General features: G+C 38.6%; 1 protein-coding gene across 4 annotated transcripts in view; it reads right to left on the minus strand.

The window, feature by feature from the left end:
- Positions 1-932: 932 nt before the first annotated feature.
- The window catches only part of SACS (sacsin molecular chaperone), a 143,053-nt gene continuing 122,863 nt past the window's right edge, over positions 933-21,122 (minus strand). For all 4 annotated transcript variants that reach the window (XM_073339993.1, XM_073339995.1, XM_073339992.1 and 1 more), the window contains one exon: positions 933-14,101. In XM_073339993.1, the coding sequence (XP_073196094.1) occupies positions 2,538-14,101 (11,564 nt within the window). In that variant the 3' untranslated portion in view covers positions 933-2,537. The remainder of the gene's footprint in view (positions 14,102-21,122) is intronic.

A 21,122-nucleotide genomic window follows, 5' to 3' on the forward strand; every position in this document is an offset into this window, starting at 1 on the left:
ATACTGTGACCTGCATTGTGCAGGTCAGACTAGATGATCATAATGGTCCCTTCTGACCTTAATATCTACGAATCTCTGAATATTAATACCATAGGCACCAGTTAGGAGCAGCAGATACCTAAACATGCCTTAGTATATGCATACACAAATGCTATAGCTTATTGGCTGCATTATACCAGGATGAAACTGTCAACATCACTGGCAATGTGTAGATTTTTCTGTATATTCAGACTTTTTGCTTGCCCCAGTTCAACATCTAAAGTTTAAAATTTAAGCCACTCAAGGCAAGAACTGGTTTTTCTCTAGCACATTGTCAGCACTCAGTAATATATAAAATATGACTAACAAAGCTAATTCAGTAAAATGTTGCACGTTTTAAAGGGTTCATAACATTGTTTTTATGAGGCAAGCACACATTTTTCACTCCTTGCTCTTTATTTAAAAGATTCTCCCTGAAAAAATCCTTGAATAGTATTCAAATTCCTCCTATGATGCTTTCTTAGTACTATTCCATATGGTGGTATTTTACATTAATTTAGAATGAAAAATACTTTAAACAATTTTTTTCATGTTGCTAGTAATTTTAATGACGTGCTTAAACATCCTGCATACACTGAACACTTTTTCATCTAATAATTACCATAAAAATTACCTGATCGTTAATACTACCTGTTTAAAACCTGTGAATAAGCTACTTTATTTCATGAGCACACCTAGTTTTTCATTTTACCTGATTGCTAGTTATTGCTCAAAATCAGCAAAAATTACACGGGTTTCAATGAACTACGAAATGACATATGAATCTTTACAAGTAAAAAAGCATTCATCTGCATAATTTTCTTGTTAATATGCTGATGCAAACTGTACAACTGTTTAGATTGAACCAGAATGGAGTAATTATACATTTAGCTAAAAGTAGGCTTGAAATTGTTGGTTAAAACTGGGCTAATTTATAAATCCAAGACACACCAGATTGAAGTATGTGTTTGCATTTTCTTTATTAAAGTTATGGCACTTAATATAACAGCAGAAATAACCACAAGGTTTCACAACCAGAAGCAATACAGTTTTCCAAACAGTGTAATTTCTTCCTATTACCAATAATTACTTGTGAGATTTCTGAACATAACAAGCCCTTATTTATGTGCATGAAACTGAAAAAGCCTTTGTCAGATTTCCTCTTTTGGATTACAATGCTGCTGCATGCACAGCACCCCTGTAACATCATGTTATTATCTGTTTGCCTTTACATTCTGTAAGTGAAATTACAGTTTCACTGTGGTAGCAAGTAAACAGTTATGACACTTGTGTCATTGGGAAATGATGAATATTTATGTTTAATGTGGTAGATTTGGAACAAAAACCAAACAAACAAAAATCCTATTTACAAGTTCCCATAATTCCTTACAAATAGCTAACGTTGAGTACATTACATGACATTACCAGAAGTATTACAATTTATAAAAGAAAGTGAACTAAAAATCAAACATCTCTGGTGCCATGGTGAAAGACAAAGTAAAAAGAACATTACATTGCAGCACCTTCTGACATGTAACAAAAGATATTGCCTGCTATATACCAAATAATGGATTCCCAAGTTGTACTATATTTCCAATGTTTGTTTGTGGAAAATATACATACATATATATACAGAAATATGAAACTCAAGCATTTAGACATTTGAGAAACTAGTTTTGGTGTATAGTTTTCAAAATCCCTTCATAAAACTCTGTACATTAATGGTCACCTATCCTAGGTTATCAACATGCAGTTTTCATTAAATAAACAATCACAGGCTTTTAAACAGAAAATGTAAATTAAATACCTAATTATATTACAATTAAGTAAATGCATTCAATGCACTACATGATGTTGTATGTTAAGTTAAGTAATATTAATCAGGATTAAAATACTGTACCACTTCAAAAGTACTGTATTATCCTTTAAATGTTCAGGATGTAATACTGCAGCAAACTGATAATCAGATCCAGCTGATAAGAATACAACTATGAGAAACATCAATATCTATGGAAGATAAAGAATAAAGAAATGCTCTGGAGTGACTCCTCTCCAAAGTTATTTTATGATTTTCATTTAGTAATTTGTCCAGTCTGATCAGTATATTCAAAAGGTGACACCACGTTTTTGGAAGCATAATATTAAATGAAATAAAATCTAAGTTTATATACAAGCTTTATCTAACATACCACTAAGCTTTGGTTACATAAAGTGCAGTTCAATTTTAATCAATGTACTGTACAGACAGCTACTTTTTGCAGCACAATCTCCCTGCAAATTTTTAAATATTCACGTTTTACAGTTTGCTTATACAGTAGACTCAATAAAAAAAAGTTTTCTTACATTAATTTCAATTCTAAATACTTCAGTACCATCCAATTATGCGCACTGTATTTCTAAGATGTTTGATAAGTGTAACCTCTCAGAAATACAGTAATCTGTACATGTAAATTACATTTGTATCCCATCACATTAAATATCTAGTTCTTGAGAGTACAATTTTCTAACTTTCAAATCTCTCACACTTTTTGTTGTATAAAGTTTTCAAGTTTTATTATGATACAAGCAGCACACTCCATCACTCTCATGGCAACTTCAGAAGTGAACCTGTCATTTGGAATCTGTGGAAAGGGAAGCAAATCAGGGTATCGAGTTTTTAAGCTATCTACTCCATAAGCTTCCATTGTGTGAACATCATTTGTAAGTCCTTCAAGTTGTTGACTATATTCCTCTATTTTTTGTGCAAGTGCAGTTGGTTTTACATCTTTATCTGATTTACCCCTTACGGCATAGTCAGCTGCAATCAAGGCTAACTTTGTGGAGAGATAGCATTTGAAGCACACCCATTCATTAGCATTTTTATGAAGGTCATTTCTTGCAGCTGAAAAGTTTGCTCGAGCTTGCCTAAGCCATCTACGTGCTTCCACAGGATTACCAACAGACTTGAATGTGGGTGGTACAAAGAAACGTGCAGAGTAAGATGGCCCTGTAGAAGATGGACACTTTTCTTTATACTGTTGCCTTTCAGATTTATGGCTCGTTGCTTCTTGATTCCACGAAGTATAAAATCTTTGAAATGAAAATTTATCTGACTGAAATCGAGATGCTGAAGATGAAAATGTTCGTCTTGATGCTCTGTCTGTATTTTGATCTATAAAGGCCTGTTTTTCTAGTCTGTTAATCTCATTCTGTAAATGTTTGAAAACTTCATTGGCTATATCAAGATTCTCTGAATTTTTATCTGGATGCCACTTAAGATATAGCCTTCTAATAATCTTTTTCCTTTCAGATTCTGGAAGTTTCCAAGCCTGTTCAATCACTGATGTCACTTCTCTTAATATTTCTGGCAAAGAATTCAGCTTAATCTTTTTGGGAGAGTGATGTTTTGAAGATGTTGTTTTGTGGCTCTCTCTACCAGAGAAAAGAGGAGGAACTGTCCTAGGTCCATGTGCTGGAAATTCTGTAGGACTAGTTGGGGTAGATGGTGCACTGTCCCTACTCTGAGAACTTTCATCAGGTCTTGAAAACTTGTATAAATCAAGAGAGCTCACTATTTTATACTCACTATATCCAATATCGATCTGATAAATCTTACCTAGAAAACTGGAATTTTCACCATCTTCCCTTTCTACTTCTTGTACAATGATTGCATATGTATATGTTGGTTGGTATGATCCATATATATCACCACCTTCAGCATCAACAAGGTAACCAACATATTCACCTGGATAAAACACATTCATTGGATCCATAAGGAGAGTGTAATGAATTTCAGCTGGTATAGGAGTTCCAGGCATAGGTAATTCAAGTTTTGATGGTTCTGAGGAGTCATACTTCACTCCTAAACTGTCAAGCTTCTCGCTAATTCTGTAAATATCATTGCAACCCAACATGGCAATTAAATATGAGGTATCAGAAATTAGATTGTCAGTTGCAGATTTCAGGGTCATTGCTAATGCTAAGAGAAAATTTATGTCTTTGCTGTCAGAGTGCTGTATATAAAGCAGTATTACTGCATTCCCAAATCTCTTTAAAAAAGCGAATGTTTCACTTTTACTGTGGGGAATAGGAGTAAAACCTTTAACCCTTAATGTTGTTTGCAACTTCTCAAAACAGGAAACTTTCAAGCCTTCTCGCAAGGTTTTGCACAGTCTTATGGCCTTTTCTTCATTGGCTAGGAAAGCATTGTCATTTTCATGCTTCATAATTCTAATGAGTCCTGTGATAAACTGTTCAGAAGATAATAGTAACTGCAACCGTCCCTGTAGAGAACATAATGCTCCAAACTGACATGTTTTGGGAGACTCTTCATCTAACAGTTCTTCAAGAATACTGCTAAGTAGGCGAGGCCTCAGTTTCTGAGGAAACAGCATTATCAGCTTAGTGTGAAAACCATGATCTTTTCCTAAATAACACTGGCTAAGATCAACAAGCATCTGCACACCAATGTTACCCTGTATTCTACTTTTGTAATGTGGCGCATCATCAAAAACTAAGATACTTGATTTTACCAATCTGCCATCTTGACTGGGAAGGTAAAGGGCCAGATCTCTCACATTCTCAAGGTCATTTCTAACCTTAACAGAATCATTTTGCAGACTTTTAAACAGACCAGAAACAACTCTTTTAACTGTGCGCATTTCATTAGGATCCAATTGTTTTCCTTCAGAGTTCTTGAATATGCGACTTAGAACCTCAACATACTGCTTTGTTGAAATAACATCTTCAGTACCTAAGTGTTTAAATAACTGGTGGAAGGTGCCAAGTTCTAAAGGAAGTTTGTAAAGGTAAGGTTTAAAATCAGATTCATACTCAAGATTTATTACTACCTCCTCAGGCTTCAGGAGCTTCCAACCTTCTTCCACCATCACAAAAGCAACCCCTCGAAGCTGAAAGCGGAATTCCCTTTTCTCTGTACTGAGAAATTCATAGATACTCCTTAGTACCTTAGCTCTAGTTTTCACCATGTCCTCATCTAAAGTTGTTATATTGCATATATTTCTGCAGTTATTGATAACTTTGTCCAGAGGAGGATCCAAGTTAACATTAAGCATAGTTAAAACCTGCTCAAGCTGTTCTTGTGGACCAAGACTGCTTCCTTCCTGTTCCTTGATACTTAAAGGTGTTGCTTTTTCAGGAAGAATAGGACACGAAGTCCACAGCAATTGTAACACATCCGTCTGTTTGAATTTAGGGTTTACTTGTGCTCCACTGAACCTTATAAGAGGGAGTGTTCCATTAACCTCTTGATACTGAGGATGAAATCTGACAATTTCAGCAGGAGCACGCTCGGGGCACAAAAAAGGAATTAAAGATAATTCTTTTAGAAAGTTTCCCAATAATAAATCAGTTCTTTCTTGGAATATGTGATGAAGGAGGACATCAACTGTACTTTGCAGTGTTTCCTTAGACCAGCTTTCTGTGTTAGCTCTCATACTGATCTCCTTAGCAAACTGTAGTAACTGTTGCTGGGAAATAATGTATTTTAGTCCTATATTCCGCAGGAATGTTACCCATGATGTAAGGAATGCCCCTTGATTCTTCGGTTTTGTGAGTTGTTCCAGTCTCTTAAAGAAATCTTGAGGTATGAACAATTTTTCAGGAAGCATAACTTCAAAGACTTTTACAGTTCTGTCATAAAAATGTTTTGCAGGTTTTAGTCTATTGCTTGCATCGTGAATTATCAAAAAGCTTTCCAGCTTTTCAAACAGCTGTTCCTTTATTTCTGAAAATTCCTCAATGCCAGAGAGTCTGTTCTTTAAGTAGATCAGGTGTTCTATCTTTGCATCATAAGACAGACTTTCAACCTTTGGTAAAAGATGCTTCAAATACACTTCAAGATCATCTACAGGGACACAACCAAGCACAGTATACAAGTCTTTCAAGTTAATTTTTTCTTCAAGAAAGGCAGATGAAGTTGACTGTGTCCACCTATCCACTTCAACTGAAGGAATACTTTTTGTGAGTATGTAACATGTTCCACATTTTGAAATACTGATGTATCGACCACTAATGGATTTATAGCATGGGAGAGACTTTAAAATTTTGATGTCATCCTGTGACATCAAATTACTTAAATGGCAACTGAAGTACATTAGGAGGGCCTCAAAATCACTTTCTGCTAATTTTTCAGTCTTAAATGTTGAGGTCTGGACCATATAATGTATGGCTTTCAGAATGCTTGATGGATTATCTATATTTGCTGTATATCCTGACAACAGAGACACTAAAACATTATCTTTGGAGCATATTTTGTTCAAAGCAAGCTGAATACAACCAGTTTTCATTAAAGCATGGAAAACTTTATCACTCTGAGCATTTGGGAAAAAAGCTATATGCATTAAGCTGAGAGGCAACAAGACATCACACTCTGGCACTACAAGCTGATTGACTGAGACAGTAAACTTTGTACCTGGAAGCAAAGCCCAATCTTTCAAAGTATCAACAACATCATCAAATTTTGGTTTCATATCTTCTTGGTCTTCCTTAACATTTACAGATTCACTGATAAAATGCCATGCATTTTTAAGCCAAGATTCACTTGCAAAATTTTCTTTCCATCGCACACAACTTCTGGTTTTATATTCTCTAGGCAACATGGATGATAACAAATCAGCAAAACTTGTGATATCGAAAGCTTTTGCTACATCACAGCTAAGTAAAATATTACTGTATCGCAAATATAGAGTGTTCATAAACAGATCCTTGCGAGATGGAATCAGTTCATGATATGTTGTTAAGAACTTTGGCCGCTTTGAATCAAAAACTTGCAAGACATTGTCAAGTGTAATAAGTAGTGGCAATCCCTCAATTTGGACTTCATTTTCTTCAGCATCCTTAAAGCAATAGTCAACCAGAAGTTTTAGACTGTGAAAGAGTTTCAGATTTGTCTGTTGAAGACGACAAGGCAATTTTCCAATGTGGCAATTGGAGTCTGGAGAAGAAAAGGTCATCAAAAAAAGTCGGACATCAGTAGGAGTCACATAGCTGACAGGAATATCTGCATCTACAAGACAATGGTAAAGATTTGCAGTTTCATCACAGTTATATACCAAATTGAATCCAATTTCTAAAAGTAGGTGTTTGAGTCTATAAACATTTTCTGCCACCGTCTTACGTGTTGTGATGTACTCTACATTTTTGAGGTGGTGCAACTCATCTTGTAGCAAATTGTCAAAGAATGGCCTACCTTTGTTCGAGGTAGACATGTTAACCCAAATAATGATCACTGCAGAATGTAAATCAGAACCATCAATATTTGGAGCCCGCACAACAGGTAAAAGGCGTTTCAAATCTTCATGAATGCAGCTGTAAACTGCTTTCACTAAGCAATACCAATCTGGCTGCAGATCAAGTCTGTTAACTGGGAAGAAAGACAAAAACTTTTTTAAAGTGTCTTTCACAACATGAACAGGTGTGTTTTGCAGTACTGATACTGTAGGATCAGTGCCTGGAAAGTAACGTTTTTTCAGCTGAATCAGTAGTTCAACATAGGCTGGTGCTATTAGTGCTGTCATTAGGCTATTATTCCAGTCACTTCTTACTCCAACTCCATTATCATCCCGCCACAGATTTCTTCTGGCAGAATCTAGAGCAAAATGTCCATTCACATGAAAAGGTAACCCGGTTTCTAACGATAAGGGTAAGAAACAAAATGCCCTATGTGGTTTTTTGTAATTGTGAGTAATGCAAGCAGCTACTCCTCCACGTGGAAAAAGGGTTATGTCTTCATTCTTGTGAGCTGATATAACGCTCTTCGATACCTTTTCCATAGCTGAAAAACCTGACCTGTTGCAAATTAACCAAGATGTAAGGTTCCCTTCAGAGTCTTCAGTATCCATAGTGTAAGTAATTTGTTGCACAGGTATTTCACTTAACTGCTTTTTTTTAGTTACGCTGTCAATTACAGATGCATGGAATTGCTTCCGTTTCAATCTGTCTCCATCAGTGATTTTGCCCTTTACAGAATATAACACATTCAATGCTCCAGTTGTTTTTTCTATTTCACAAATGGAAATTTTTTCCATGTGATTCAAAAACATTAGAAGTTCTGCTCCATCTGTACGCAGCTTATCCAGGAGGTTTTGGACCATTCTATCTGAACATGGAACTGGGGAAATTTCTGACACATTTGCCATTTCTGCATTTCGAAGTGGAAACCTAAACATTGTGCAATTATCCATTTTAAAGTGATTTCCTAAATAAAGGTCCAGTACATCTGAGAACTGTGTTCTGAAATCTGCATCTAAATCTCTAAACATGCGTCCAGGACTTACTGAAGTTGCACCTGGTGCATATCTAGCATGGGGATCAAAGATACAGAGTATATCATTACCAGATATGAAAGAAGGGCAGTCAGTAATGTGATACACAGAATTGAATCCTATACCATATTGTCCAGTTTTACATGGATTTCCTTCTTTAGTACCTTTTCCAAGGTTCTGAATTCCTCTTATATCATCCTCTGTAAAAGGCTGATTGTTGTAAACACATAGTGCTGGACCTTGAAGTGGTGCCCATTTCTCATCAAATATTCTATCAACTGGATGTTGTCTAGAATCAAACACAAAACAGATTTCTGTAGCTTTTGCATCATCTGCATTCTGAAGGAGCTCTTTCAGCATTTCTTTTTCAGAGGGATAGGCATTAAGAATGCTTTTAATTCTACTTGTCAATTTTTCTTTTTGTCCAAACTCAGTCCCAAGAGTAGTAAAACAGATATTAGAGGCATATCTTTCTAAAGCTTTATGTCGCTTGGGTACTGCACCAAGCTTCACTGCAACTTCTCTAGGGATATCAGCATGACAGTATTTTACAGTTGTATCTTTAACTTTTATCCAAGGACAGTCATTGTAACACAAAGTTTTAGCAGGTAAAAGTGCTAGATGCGTATCTGGTAACAAAATCTCACCATATTTTTTCTCACATAATTCTTGCTTCTTCTCTCTAATGAGACTCCATATTCCTTCACTAATGATTCTCCTACAAAGCTGAAAATTCTCTTCTGTTAGCTGCTTGTTTCCCCTCTCATGATTTACAGACTCAAGAACTAAGGCAAAATCTTCAACTGTAAAAGCATGTCTTACACCTACACTTTCGAATAGTTCACGGAAACTATTTTTATATTTATTAGGCAATTGATGAAGATACGGTGTTGCTTCAAAGTTCAAATGAAAGCACACTTTTGTTGGGTTAACATACACACTCTCAACAAGAATGAAACTAAAATTTTTCAACTTTTCAATGATCACTGCTTTTGTTGTTTCATTTTGTAGCATTGCTTCATGGAGGTATTTGTAACAAGCATTGGTGATATTCTCCTGATACAATGTAATTCCATCAAATGACTTCGCAATTTCTTGCAACTGATTTATGACCATGTTAACAGTTGGTTTCTTAAGCAAACCCAAGAAATCTTTGACAGCTAATGATATGGCTCCACAACCTTTAAAGGAATGGGAATTTTCATTAAGAACTGGTTGTAAAAGACAAACAATATCTTGATGATCAGCAGTGAAAAGGTCAGTTGCTGAAAACATTGTTTCAGGCTGAAAGTCACTACCCTTCCAGTGCAATGAGAAGCCGGCTGGTTTTGTGAGGAATGGGAGGAAAGGAATTGTCTGACATTTTGCAGCAAATTCTTTAGCTCTAGGATCTCTACATTTTAATTTTTCATCAATGAGACTTAATATAATGCTGCTTCTGAGACAGGCTGCAACATGATCATTCCTATTAATTGCGGCTACTGATTCTGCACGTTCTATTAGGTCTTCCCATGGAACGTCATCCTTAGCCATACCTAACTGAACAAGTTTAACCAAGATAACTGGATTAAGGTAATCCTGACTGCTGCCATAAGGAAATCTTCCATCTTTAGCATCATACAACTTTGCAACTCTTCCTTCAGGGTGGATCAATCTTGAAGGTATAACCAAAGAATGTTTATCCAAAGAACAAGGAATACAGGGAGTAACACGAAGAATACCTGAGAACTCCTCAACCTTTTCATTCAGAACATAACGCATCAAAGGATCACGCAGCTCTGCATCAATCTCCTGAATGTTTGGGAAAAAGACTTCAGAAAAGAACTGTCTCTCAGAGAAAGTGTTCTCTAGTAGTATATATTTACATCCTGCTTCTTCGAACCCTGCCTTTATCCAAGATGGAAGCTCCACAGCACAAAGATTTTTTGATCCAGTTTTTTTAAGATATTTGAGGAAGATCTTAAAGGCTGCAGGTCCAATGTCTGGACGTTTCAGTATTGAATCATCTAAAAACCTCACATTCTTCATGGAAACCCAAGATGAACCATCAGAGAACACTTTGATCCCTTCTTTGCCTTTTGCATGAGCTATATCTTCATAAAATCCTTGACATATGACAGAAAAATCATCATGCACTGAGTCAGGATCTGGCCACACTGCATAGTAACTGTAGTCAGCTAGCTCGCCATTGACTGTCATGTCACGTAAAACACAAAGTGCTTCTAAATAGGCTTTTACAATAACATGCCTCATGAATAATGTGTTCCATCTTCCTTTTGTGTCTGTTTTCCAGATCTCTTTTCGATTTGAAGTAACAGCAAAACAGCCATTGATGTGAACAGGTAAACCTGTTTTTATTCGTAGAGGTAAATAGCAGAATACTTCCCCAATGCTATTGCAATTAGGTTTCACAATCCACTTTTGGTCCTGAGTTTCAGACAGCAGTACTCCTACTCCACCACAGGGGACAAGACCTAGTCTTCGTCCACTTTCGTGTAATGAAAATTTTAAAGCATCACCAGTATCCATGCAAGAACATATGAGCCAAGTTGTAGAATCTACTGTTTTTTGTGGCAGTTCTTCAGCTGCCCTTTTCATCTGTCCAGATTTAGCCATTTCGAAGAGAGAAGATGGATCATCTTCTGGACCTCTGAAAAGTGGAGACTGTAAATCAGCGATCCGTCTAAATACATGATGAAATTCTTCTACTATTATCTGTAGGATGCATGAAGACTTTGGTGTTTCAGTGGGAAGCTTTCTATTACTGCTGCTGCAAGTCTTCATCAGTTTAGCCGCTTCCTTTAAAACACTTACAACAGGTGCAGTCAATGCTTTGGAGGAACATAGACTTTTTCTAATAGTCACTGTATCTTGTGCTACACCAGGGTCAGCTTCCTCAACTTTCAAATATTTCAGAACCATTGAATTTACACTCTGAGTGAATATTATCAGTCTATGACCACAAATGCTAAACTCATCCACAAGAGAGTAAATGTCTGCTGTATTGTAGCAAGTACTGCTGACTTCACTCATTTTAGCCTCCTGCTGAGTTCTAAAGGAAAGTCTGAAAAGTGTTCCTTTATAACTGTAAGGAGCCTCCACAGTCAATGGTAGCTGACAACCAAACACACCTATAAATGGCTTGAATTGGTTAGGAAATTTTCGCAGCCTTTTCTGTTGCTTACTCCAGTTAATCTTGATCCCAGGATTAGATTTATCTCTAATATGTTTACTGAGATGGTTAATGTTTGGATCAAACATTATCATGAATTCTCGACTCATAAAGATAGGAATATCAGTGATGTGATAAACAGAGTTGAACCCTAGTCCAAATTTCCCGACTTTATCAACTTCTTCTCTTTTTAGAGACTCACCTAATCGAGTTATATTTAGAAAATCTGAGTCAGAAAATTCAGAATTGTTGAATGACCACAAAGCTGGTCCATGACATGCTGCCATTCCTGGATCCAAAAGATTCTCTCTTATATTCATATTTCTTCTCATGTCAATCATGAAATTACATTCTGTTGCATTGGCATCGTCGGCATTTTGAAGTAGCTCTTTAAAGATATCTGAAACAGAAGGGTATTCCTCCAAAATGTTTTTAATTCTTACAGTGAGAGGTTCTCTTTGCCCAGATTGCTCAAATCCCATATTTTCTGGATTAATCAATCTTGTACTGAGGCATGGCACATTTAACCACTCTGCAGTTTTCATGGGTATGTCTTCATGCACCAAAATTATTGGTTCCACAGAATCTTCAAGCAAATCATTTAAGTCATCAACTTTGATATCACAATAACAACATTCATGAATTGGTTTCATTACAAGCTTAAAAGGACATTTGCTACAATATATAGGCACAGGTGTATTCAGACTTGCTGGAATCTGACTGCTGTATAGCCATCTTATAATATTCAGCATAATGTGAAGATTTTGTTTACTCTCCTCTTCACTGAGAGATTGCTCACTCTTTAGATATATTTTCTGAATGACCATGGAAACGTGGTCTGGTGTCAACTGCCCAACTGATCCACAACTTTTAAACAATTGGTGGAATTTAGCCATAGTTTTTGGCACACTATGCAGATAAGGCTGGAGATCAAGATCAGGTACTGAGTTTATTACTGCCTGGGTAAGGGAACAAAATGTTTTACCGGTCCAGATCCAAGGAAATTTCAAGGCTTTAAAAGCATCTTTACCTTCTTCTAAGTGATCATGCATAAATCCATAAATTTCAAGCAAGATATGCTGAAATTGGTAATAGTCTTCATCACTAAAGGTTTTAGAACTGTGCCAATCAACCACCACTTTAAAGTGTTTTAAGACTGCTTTTATGCCAGGTTTGGTGGAGATGCCAAGTGCTTTTTCTATATTTAAATGGACACTTTCCACAAAGGGAACTGATGAGCCAACTAAAATTGCATGAGCTATATTACACATTTCTGGTGGTGAACAAAAATTACAAAGGTCTCCTTTCCAAACCAATGATCCCGGATAGTTTGGAGGTCTTTCCTTACATGCTGGAATCCATTTTAATTTTTTCAGCATTGATTTTGCTTCAGCTGACTGCAGCAACATATGATTTTTGTTCAAAATCATTAACAGAGTTCTAGCTTTTCTTAATAGTACATCATGGCTTGTGTGAGAATCACCTTGCAAACTTTCAATTTTATTTGCCACTCGCATAATGTCTTTTTCTTCAAGACCGCTTTCATTTTTTAAACCTATTTGTCTCAGAGAATGAAGAATATCTGAAGATGCTGTAAAAATACTAGGTGGGAAGCAGATTTCCTCCTCAGCATAAAACAGATTTTGCAGTACTTCTACCTCAGGATCAAAAAGTTCATTGGCTGACACTATCTTTCCTTGTGAAATCTGAATAAATTTTAGTGATGTCAGCCAATCTAGCACATCTGTATTCTCATTTTTGAGGAAAGTGAGATTTTCAAGAACCCAGAGCATAATCTGTATTGTTTCATCATAAGAATAAAAGTCATTTTGAATATCTTGTATAATAAACTTTAGACAATCTGTGCTCTTTAACTGTTCTACTTTTAATAAGTTAGCTAAACGAATGGTAGCTTCATCACTGCTGTCAATTATTGGAATAGAAAGTCTCAGACTAGGTGGAAGTTTGGCAGTGTGATGCAACACTTTACAACCTTTTAATCCAGTAAAAACAGTGACCCCTTCATCAGATGATTGTTCAATTCTTTTAAATATCAGTAGCTCCTGAATAATTCTTCTCTCTTTTTCACTGACATCAGTTAAACTAGCTAAGAATCCCCTAAGGGCATCTTTATGTGCTGGAGGTAATGATGAAACTTGACTGGACAGTTTTTGCCATGACAGTTTCTCCATTATCTGCAAAACAGCACCTGGTAATGGTGGATGCACATATTTTTTTAAAAGTGGATGTTGTATAGAAGCATCTAGCTTCTTAAGTACAACACCACCACCAAGTTTTTGAATGATGTCAGCTAAAAATCCTGGAAGCTGTGTCTCAGATTCATCTTCTAAAATAATTGCAGGTGGAGTCCTAAGTCTAATAAGTTCCACTAATACCTGGTCTTCCTCTAGCGGCATCTTCGGGATAAGTGGCATGTCATCAAACATAGTCAAGTCTTCAGAAAAGTGTATATATAGATTCTTCCAGACCATCTTAAGCCATGGAATAGATGGGTGATTTTTATCTTCTGAACCTGGATACCATTGTACCACCATATCTCTGCCAGGCCACAAGGTGTTCAGAACTTCTTTGATAAGCCGGGCAAATCGTTCAGGGTTCAGAAGCTGCAGTTGAGTGCATGGTCTTCCTGAAATTGAAATAAAACAATAACTCCATGAAAATCAAGCAAAACAGGAGAAATACTTTTTTTTTCTGTAACTTTTTTCATAAAGGAAACAGAAAAAGCAGGACAGGAAACTTCCCAATTTCTATACTTGTTCACAAAGATGATTTCAGACCTGAACTCAAATGTCTCATCTCACTTTGCTGAGTTGATTAAAATCAAGTCCATTATATATTAGTACAAGAAATAATTACCAGATTGCAACTGATCAGTATGTTAGTTTTGCACAAAGTCTTTGGGCACACAAAAAGAGCTGTAGAGTTAATTTTCAATATATAAAATACAGCTGTGCATGTAGGGATTGTCCTTTATGCTTGCTTAAACTCAAACAGAAAGGCTCAGAAAAATGATTATTTGGGGCTATTTTTTTTGGCATTATCCATTCAATTAACAGTTACTTATTTTTAGAAACAATGTGAAGTGTAACCTATTGGTTAGAGCAAACAGCAGGACCATCCTAGGTACTAGCCTAAGCTTCAGTCAACCTTCAGTCAGTAAAAAAAAAACTTGGTTGCAACAAAACTACTATATAGCAAATGCTGAATCTAAGGTTAAAAATATGTGCGTGTATGTGTGTGTGTAAAAACGTCTACTATAAATCAGTCTTTATTGACAATAATATATTTTGAAATATACATTGGTATTCTAAATAAATAGATCATAGTTAAACCCTACAACACTTCTGTGAGATAGATAAATGGGTAAACTGAAGCACAGGGAAATTAATCAATTTCCCATGATGGCACTGCAAGACAGTGGCAGAACAAATAGGAGAACCCACCAATGTTGAATTTCAGACCCCTACTCTAATTACTTAACAAAACTCTTTCCCTAAAAGCAGTAGTCCAATTATAGCAAAACAGCTGTGGGGACATGGCTTCGACAGCACAAAAATTAGAACATCAACTCCAGTAACAGATTATCATGAAAGCATTTTACTTTTCTCCCACATATATATAATAAACTACATTAATCCTTGTACTCTAAAACCAAATATGAAATGTGTGACAGACAATTTTGTAATAATTACATACAAATATAATGCATCATGTATTTCTGCAACATAATATACATTCATATGCAGTAATCAATATTGGTTTTATCAAAAAGTCATTTTATATAATATAGATGTCCAAAATAAGGAAAAAGAACATTAAAAAGGAAACATGAAGTGGCAAGTTACATGGAAAAGTTACATAGGCAATTTTAATGTTTATTACTATTAGCAGTTTGTTTACATGGTTAAAGCAGGAGACTGTCAACACTTATTTCAGTTCTGGCTCTGCCACTAACTTGCTCTGTATCCATGGGCTAGTCACTTAGCCTCTCTGTTCCTAGCTTTGCAAAGCACTTTAAGACCTTTGGATGAAAGGTGCTATATAAGTGCAAAGTATTACTGTAGCATACTAAGCAGATGGTGATCGTGAAATAAAAGGAGAATAGGGTGAACAACTGTAATATGTATTTTTCTTAAAATAATGTGCCGTATAGTAACAATTTTTTAAACTTTTTAAAAACTATTTGATAGAAATCAGCCTTCTACATAGTAAATCCATATGTTTTTAAAATCCTTTAAAAGTTTCTTATTTAGATCTTTTGAATGTTGGTGTTTACAGGCAAAAAGAAAAGGAGTATTTGTGGCACCTTAGAGACTAACAAATTTATTTGAGCATAAGCTTTCGTGAGCTACAGCTCACTTCATCGGATGCATTCAGTGGAAAATACAGTGAGGAGATTTATATACACACAGAACATGAAAAAATGGGTGTTATCATACACACTGTAAGGAGAGTGATCACTTAAGATGAGCTATTACCAGCAGGAGAGCGGGGGTGAGGGGGGGGGAAAGAAAACCTTTCGTAGTGATAATCAAGGCGGGCCATTTCCAGCAGTTAACAAGAATGTTATAGGGGTTTTCTCAGAAAGGGAGAAACTATCTGCACAAACATAAGAAAAAATTTGTTAACTTCTTTCCATTTCATCAATCTTATATGTTACCTATAACTACAGAAAGTACAAAGCCGGTGAGGCAATGTTTTTTATTAGACCAATTTCTGTTGTGAGAAAGACAAGCTTTCAAGTTTACACAGGCTCTACATAGCAATGTACACATAGCGAGACTCAAGTCAGCTGACCTGTGTCAGGGAAACCTGAGCTTGAGTATCTACATTGCACTGTAACCTAGGTTAAGAATTTTCTGACTGGTGCTCGAACCTAGGGCTCTGGCATCCAGACTCTGAGTCAAACTACAGATCCGAGTCAAAGTAACCGTATCCCAGAGCGCCTAGTGCACCGCCCTCCACAACGCTGATTCTAGCCCTAGGAATGTGACGCACTGTAGGAAAACTCTGCTGATCACCCTGCACATTACAGGAAATTTGAACTGTCTGCCAACAAATCCTGCCGAGCAATCATTTTGTTCTGCGTACTTCCAGCTACCAGAGCCAGCAACAAGGAAGAGGCACCTTTGGATGAACTTCTCTTGCTTGCTTTCACGCATGTATCAGGAAGCTGGCAGAGCATCTATAAGATGCTGGTGGACATTTTGGCAATGTTTTCTGTCCCACCAAAGGTACCTCACTGACTTCCTGATGGAGCTGTAGGAGGAGGAGCACCCTGGCATCACAGACTCTCAGTGGCAAATGCTGCTCAGTACAACTAGCACTGCTTCTGGTGTATGGCCACAAGGACTGGCTGGTGGGACCAGATAGTCATGCAGAGCTGCGATGAGAAGCAGCAGATCCAGAACTTTTGCATGACAAAAGCAACATTTCTGGAGCTTTGTGAGCTTCTTAACCGCCCCCTCCCCGGACACACCCTCCAGCATAAAGAGATACACAAAGTCATCCTTGCCAGTCCAGAAGCAGGTTGCTATAACTGTGTGGAAGCTGGCTACCCAAGATTGCTACAGGTCTATTGCCAACTGGTTTGGGGTTGGAAAGCTGACTATGGGTAAAGTGGTGGCAGAGGCATGAGGTTTACCCCAAGGTGGCAGGCACTAAAGATATTCCAGAGGTAATTGATGGCTTTGAGAGAGTGGGGTTTCGTAACTGTGGCAGTGCTAATGATGGGACTCGTGCCCATAGTATGCCCTTCTCAAGGAGCACATGAGTATATAAACTGCGCAGGGTACTACTCCACTGTTATGCAGGCACTAGTGAACCACAGAACGAGATTTATGAATGTCAATGTGGGCTGTACAGGAAAAGTTCACGATGCCGAAATTTTTCACAGCTCGGGAGTCTACATTCTTGGGACAGGCTGGGACACTATTCCTACTAAATGACACTAACATAAATGATGTTACTGTACACACTGTTATTCTGGGGGACCCCCACATAACCTCTTATGCCTTGGCTTATGAAACCATATCCTGATTTCCGAGGCCCTGGCAAATAAAGGTTTAATTATACTCAAAGAAGCTGTAAAATCGTAGTTGAATGTGCTTTTGGCAGATTAAAATCAAGTTGGAGGTGTTTACAAACCCATTTAGATGCCAATATAATTAATGTGGTCTGCATTACTGTGACTTGCTGTGCTCTTCACAACCTAGAGGCCAGAAGTGAGCCATTTCCCCCTGAATGGATCTATGACAGCGAGGGAACGCGGGATTGGTACCCTCAGCCAGAAAGTGCAGCCACACTTGTGGGAGCTGGTTGCACCTGTGCTGCAGAAGTAAGAGATACTTTGTGTGCATTCACATTATTGACTTGCATGGCCCCATGGAAGAGGGGGAATAGTACCTGTACGAATGTGCTTAGTGGGGGAGAGGAGCTGGCTCATTTTTGGCAGGGGGCAGTGCATGGGAGGGGTGTGGGTTTAATTGCTATGTAATGTAAGTCAGATGACATGATAAAAAATAAATTTGTGTTAGGGGACCAGCAAATAGAGGAATACTGTTTGCTTTGCAATGCTTAACTACTCCTTAATATGTTTTTACCTTTATCTCAGATCCTGTGTGTATGATATGATGCACTGAACAGCAATAAACTTTCTTGAAAATATAACATTCTTTATTTGTAAACAGATCAGAAAACAGTAAACCACTCACACAGTGTTGGGCAGGCCAGCTGCCATTACAACACCAAACACCCCCCAATAAAGAACACAACACAATCCCCCTACCACTGCGTGTCCCCTGGCCCCAGATCCTCCTTCCCCTTCTTTACATGTTTAGCCCTCACTTTGTGGCAGGTGAGGGAGGTGGAGGTTTCCACCAAAGAGGAAGGAAGGCCCCACAGGGTTTACTTGCCAGCCCAGCTGCTCACCAGTACTGAATGTATGGGCTCCCCCAATATGGAGTTGTGCAAGCTACTGCCGGGCTGAAGGTATGTTGCTGGGGCATCAGGACATGCTGTGGGAGAGGCAGCAGGAGCCAGTGATCTTGCAGCCATTAAGATAGCAGTTGCTGGAACAGTTGTCTTTGTTGGGCTCTGTCCTCCTCCCTTAGCCACCGTTTCTGTTCCAGGAACTGCTGTGCAAGGGTCTGCTCCATTGCTGAAACATTCGCCTCCAGCTGGGCAGCGAGCCTCAACCTTGCCTCCTGCCTGTCAGCCTGCCATTGTTCTGTCTTTCATCCCTCTTCTTCTGGTACTGGAACTGCTGCTCTGCCCTCTCAAGAACAACAACCATGTGTTCTTCATTTGGGGGGTGGGATAGCTCAGTGGTTTGAGCATTGGCCTGCTAAACCCAGGGTTGTGAGCTCAACCCTTGAGGGGGCTGTTAAGTTGATCTGGGGCAAAAAATGGGGATTGGTCCTGCTTTGAGCAGGGGGTTGGACTAGATGATCTCCTGAGGTCCGTTCCAACCCTGTAATTCTGTTAAAAGCTTTCTTTTGGAATGTGTGTTCTTTTGGAATCCTGAGAGTATGCTGAGCCAGGGATCAAGTTCCGGAAAAACAGCAGGTAGTATAGGTTATGGGCCTTAAATATTATAAGAAACAGAGGGTTATTGTTGAAAGTAGCTCTGTGGAGGAGCACAGAATTAATAACTGTGGAACATCAAGGGCATAAAATATAACAATTCTAATGTAAACCCACACATATTGTGAAGGGGATGCTTCAGTCATCACGCTGTCTCTTGACGCAGCCTTGTTTATCATAGTTACAGAAGTACATAGGCAATGGTAATTTTAAAATCAAAACTGCTTCATAAATATTTCCTAAGTAATGCCTTCTGGAGGGTCCTTCCAGGAAAATGCGTTTTCTTTCCCATTTCAGGCCTTTCATATTTTGGAAGACATAACAGGTCTTGTGGTTTCCTATTGGCAGAGGGAAGTGTTATTCCTGACTGCTGGAGGGAATCCTGCAGCGTAAGCAACAGAAGTATTCAAACCAATAGCACATCCCTGAGTGGAGTGGACTAGTCAGCGTAACAGGGGGGCGTGGAAAATACGTTCTTCCCCACAATGTGACAAACTATCTGGAGTTCCTGCTCCAGGAAATGTGTGCAGCTATCAGCAGCTAGGACTGGGTCCTAATCCATGACGGAATAAACACGGTGCCGTGTTAGAGCACACATGGCTATTATTGCTGAACACAAAACTCTCTGAAAACTGCAGCTTTAATCCTGAATTGATTATCACTAACTGATATTGACTAGATTTGGAAACAGAAAAAAACGGTTACCTAATTTACATAACTGTTGTTCTTCGAGGTGTGTTGCTCATGTCCATTCCATTCTAGGTGTGCGTGCACCCACGTGCACGGCTGTTGGAGATTTTTGTCTTAGCAGTATCCACAGGGTCAGCTGTGGTGCCCTCTTGAGTGACATGCTCATTTGTCGGTATATAAGGCACCGCTGGCCCTATGCACTCTCAGTTCCTTCTTGCCGGCAACTCTGACAGAGGGGCAGGAAGGCGAGTAATGTAGTGGACAGAAGCAACACATCTTGAAATCGTAGGTAACGGTTTTTTCTTCGAGTGTTTGCTTATGTCAATTCCATTCTATATGACTCACAAGCAATATCCCTGGAGGCAGCTCACAGTTTACAATCGTGTGGTTTGCAACACTGCTCTGCCGAAGCCAGCATCATCTCAGGCTTGCTGGGTAAGCGCATAATGAGACCTAAATGTGTGGACAGATGACCAGGTAGAGGCCCTGCAGATATCCTGAATCAACACCTGGGCCAGAAAGGCGGCTGACGAAGCCTACACCCTAGTTGAGTGGGCAGTCATGGTCACTGGTGGAGGCACCTTCGCCAGGGCACAGCAGTAATGGATGTAGGCTATGATCCAAGAAAAAACGGTTACCTACCTTTCATAACTGTTGTTCTTCGAGATGTGTTGCTCATGTCCATTCCAAGTAGGTATGTGCATGCCACGTGCATGATTGCCAGAAGGTTTTTCCCACAGCGGTACCCGTCAGGTCAGCTGTGGAGCCCTCTGGAGTCACGCCTTCATGGTGGTGTATATAGGTCCCTGCCGATCCGCAACCTCTTCAGTTCCTTCTTGCCGAATACTCTGATGGAGAGGAGGTGGGTGGATCTTGGAATGGACATGAGCAACCCATCTCGCAGAACAACAATTACGAAAGGTAGGTAACCATTTTTTCTTCTTCGAGTGATTGTTCATATTGATTCCAAGTAGGTGTCTCCCAAGCAATCCCTAGGAGAAGGGGTCGGAGTTCACCGACTCGCAGACTGCAGCACTGCTCTGCCAAATGCAACATCGTCTCGCCTGTTGTGTAATGGTATAATGAGATGGAAGGGTGTGAACAGACGACCATGTAGCCACCCTGCAGATGTCTTGAATAGGAACCTGCACCAGGAATGCTGCACATGAAGCTTGTGCTCTTGTGGAGTGTGCTGTTAAAGCTGGGGCCAGTATCTTTGCTAGGTTGTACCACACCCAGATACAAGCCATGATCCACAAAGAGATCTTTTGGGCCAACACTGAGAGCCCCTCCATCTGCTTCACAATTGCAATGAATAGCTGTGTCGATTTCCAAAACGGCTTTGTCCGCTCAATATAGAAGGCTAACGTTCG

This window comes from Lepidochelys kempii, chromosome 1 (assembly GCF_965140265.1).
Source record: "Lepidochelys kempii isolate rLepKem1 chromosome 1, rLepKem1.hap2, whole genome shotgun sequence".
Taxonomy (NCBI): Eukaryota; Metazoa; Chordata; order Testudines; family Cheloniidae; genus Lepidochelys; species Lepidochelys kempii.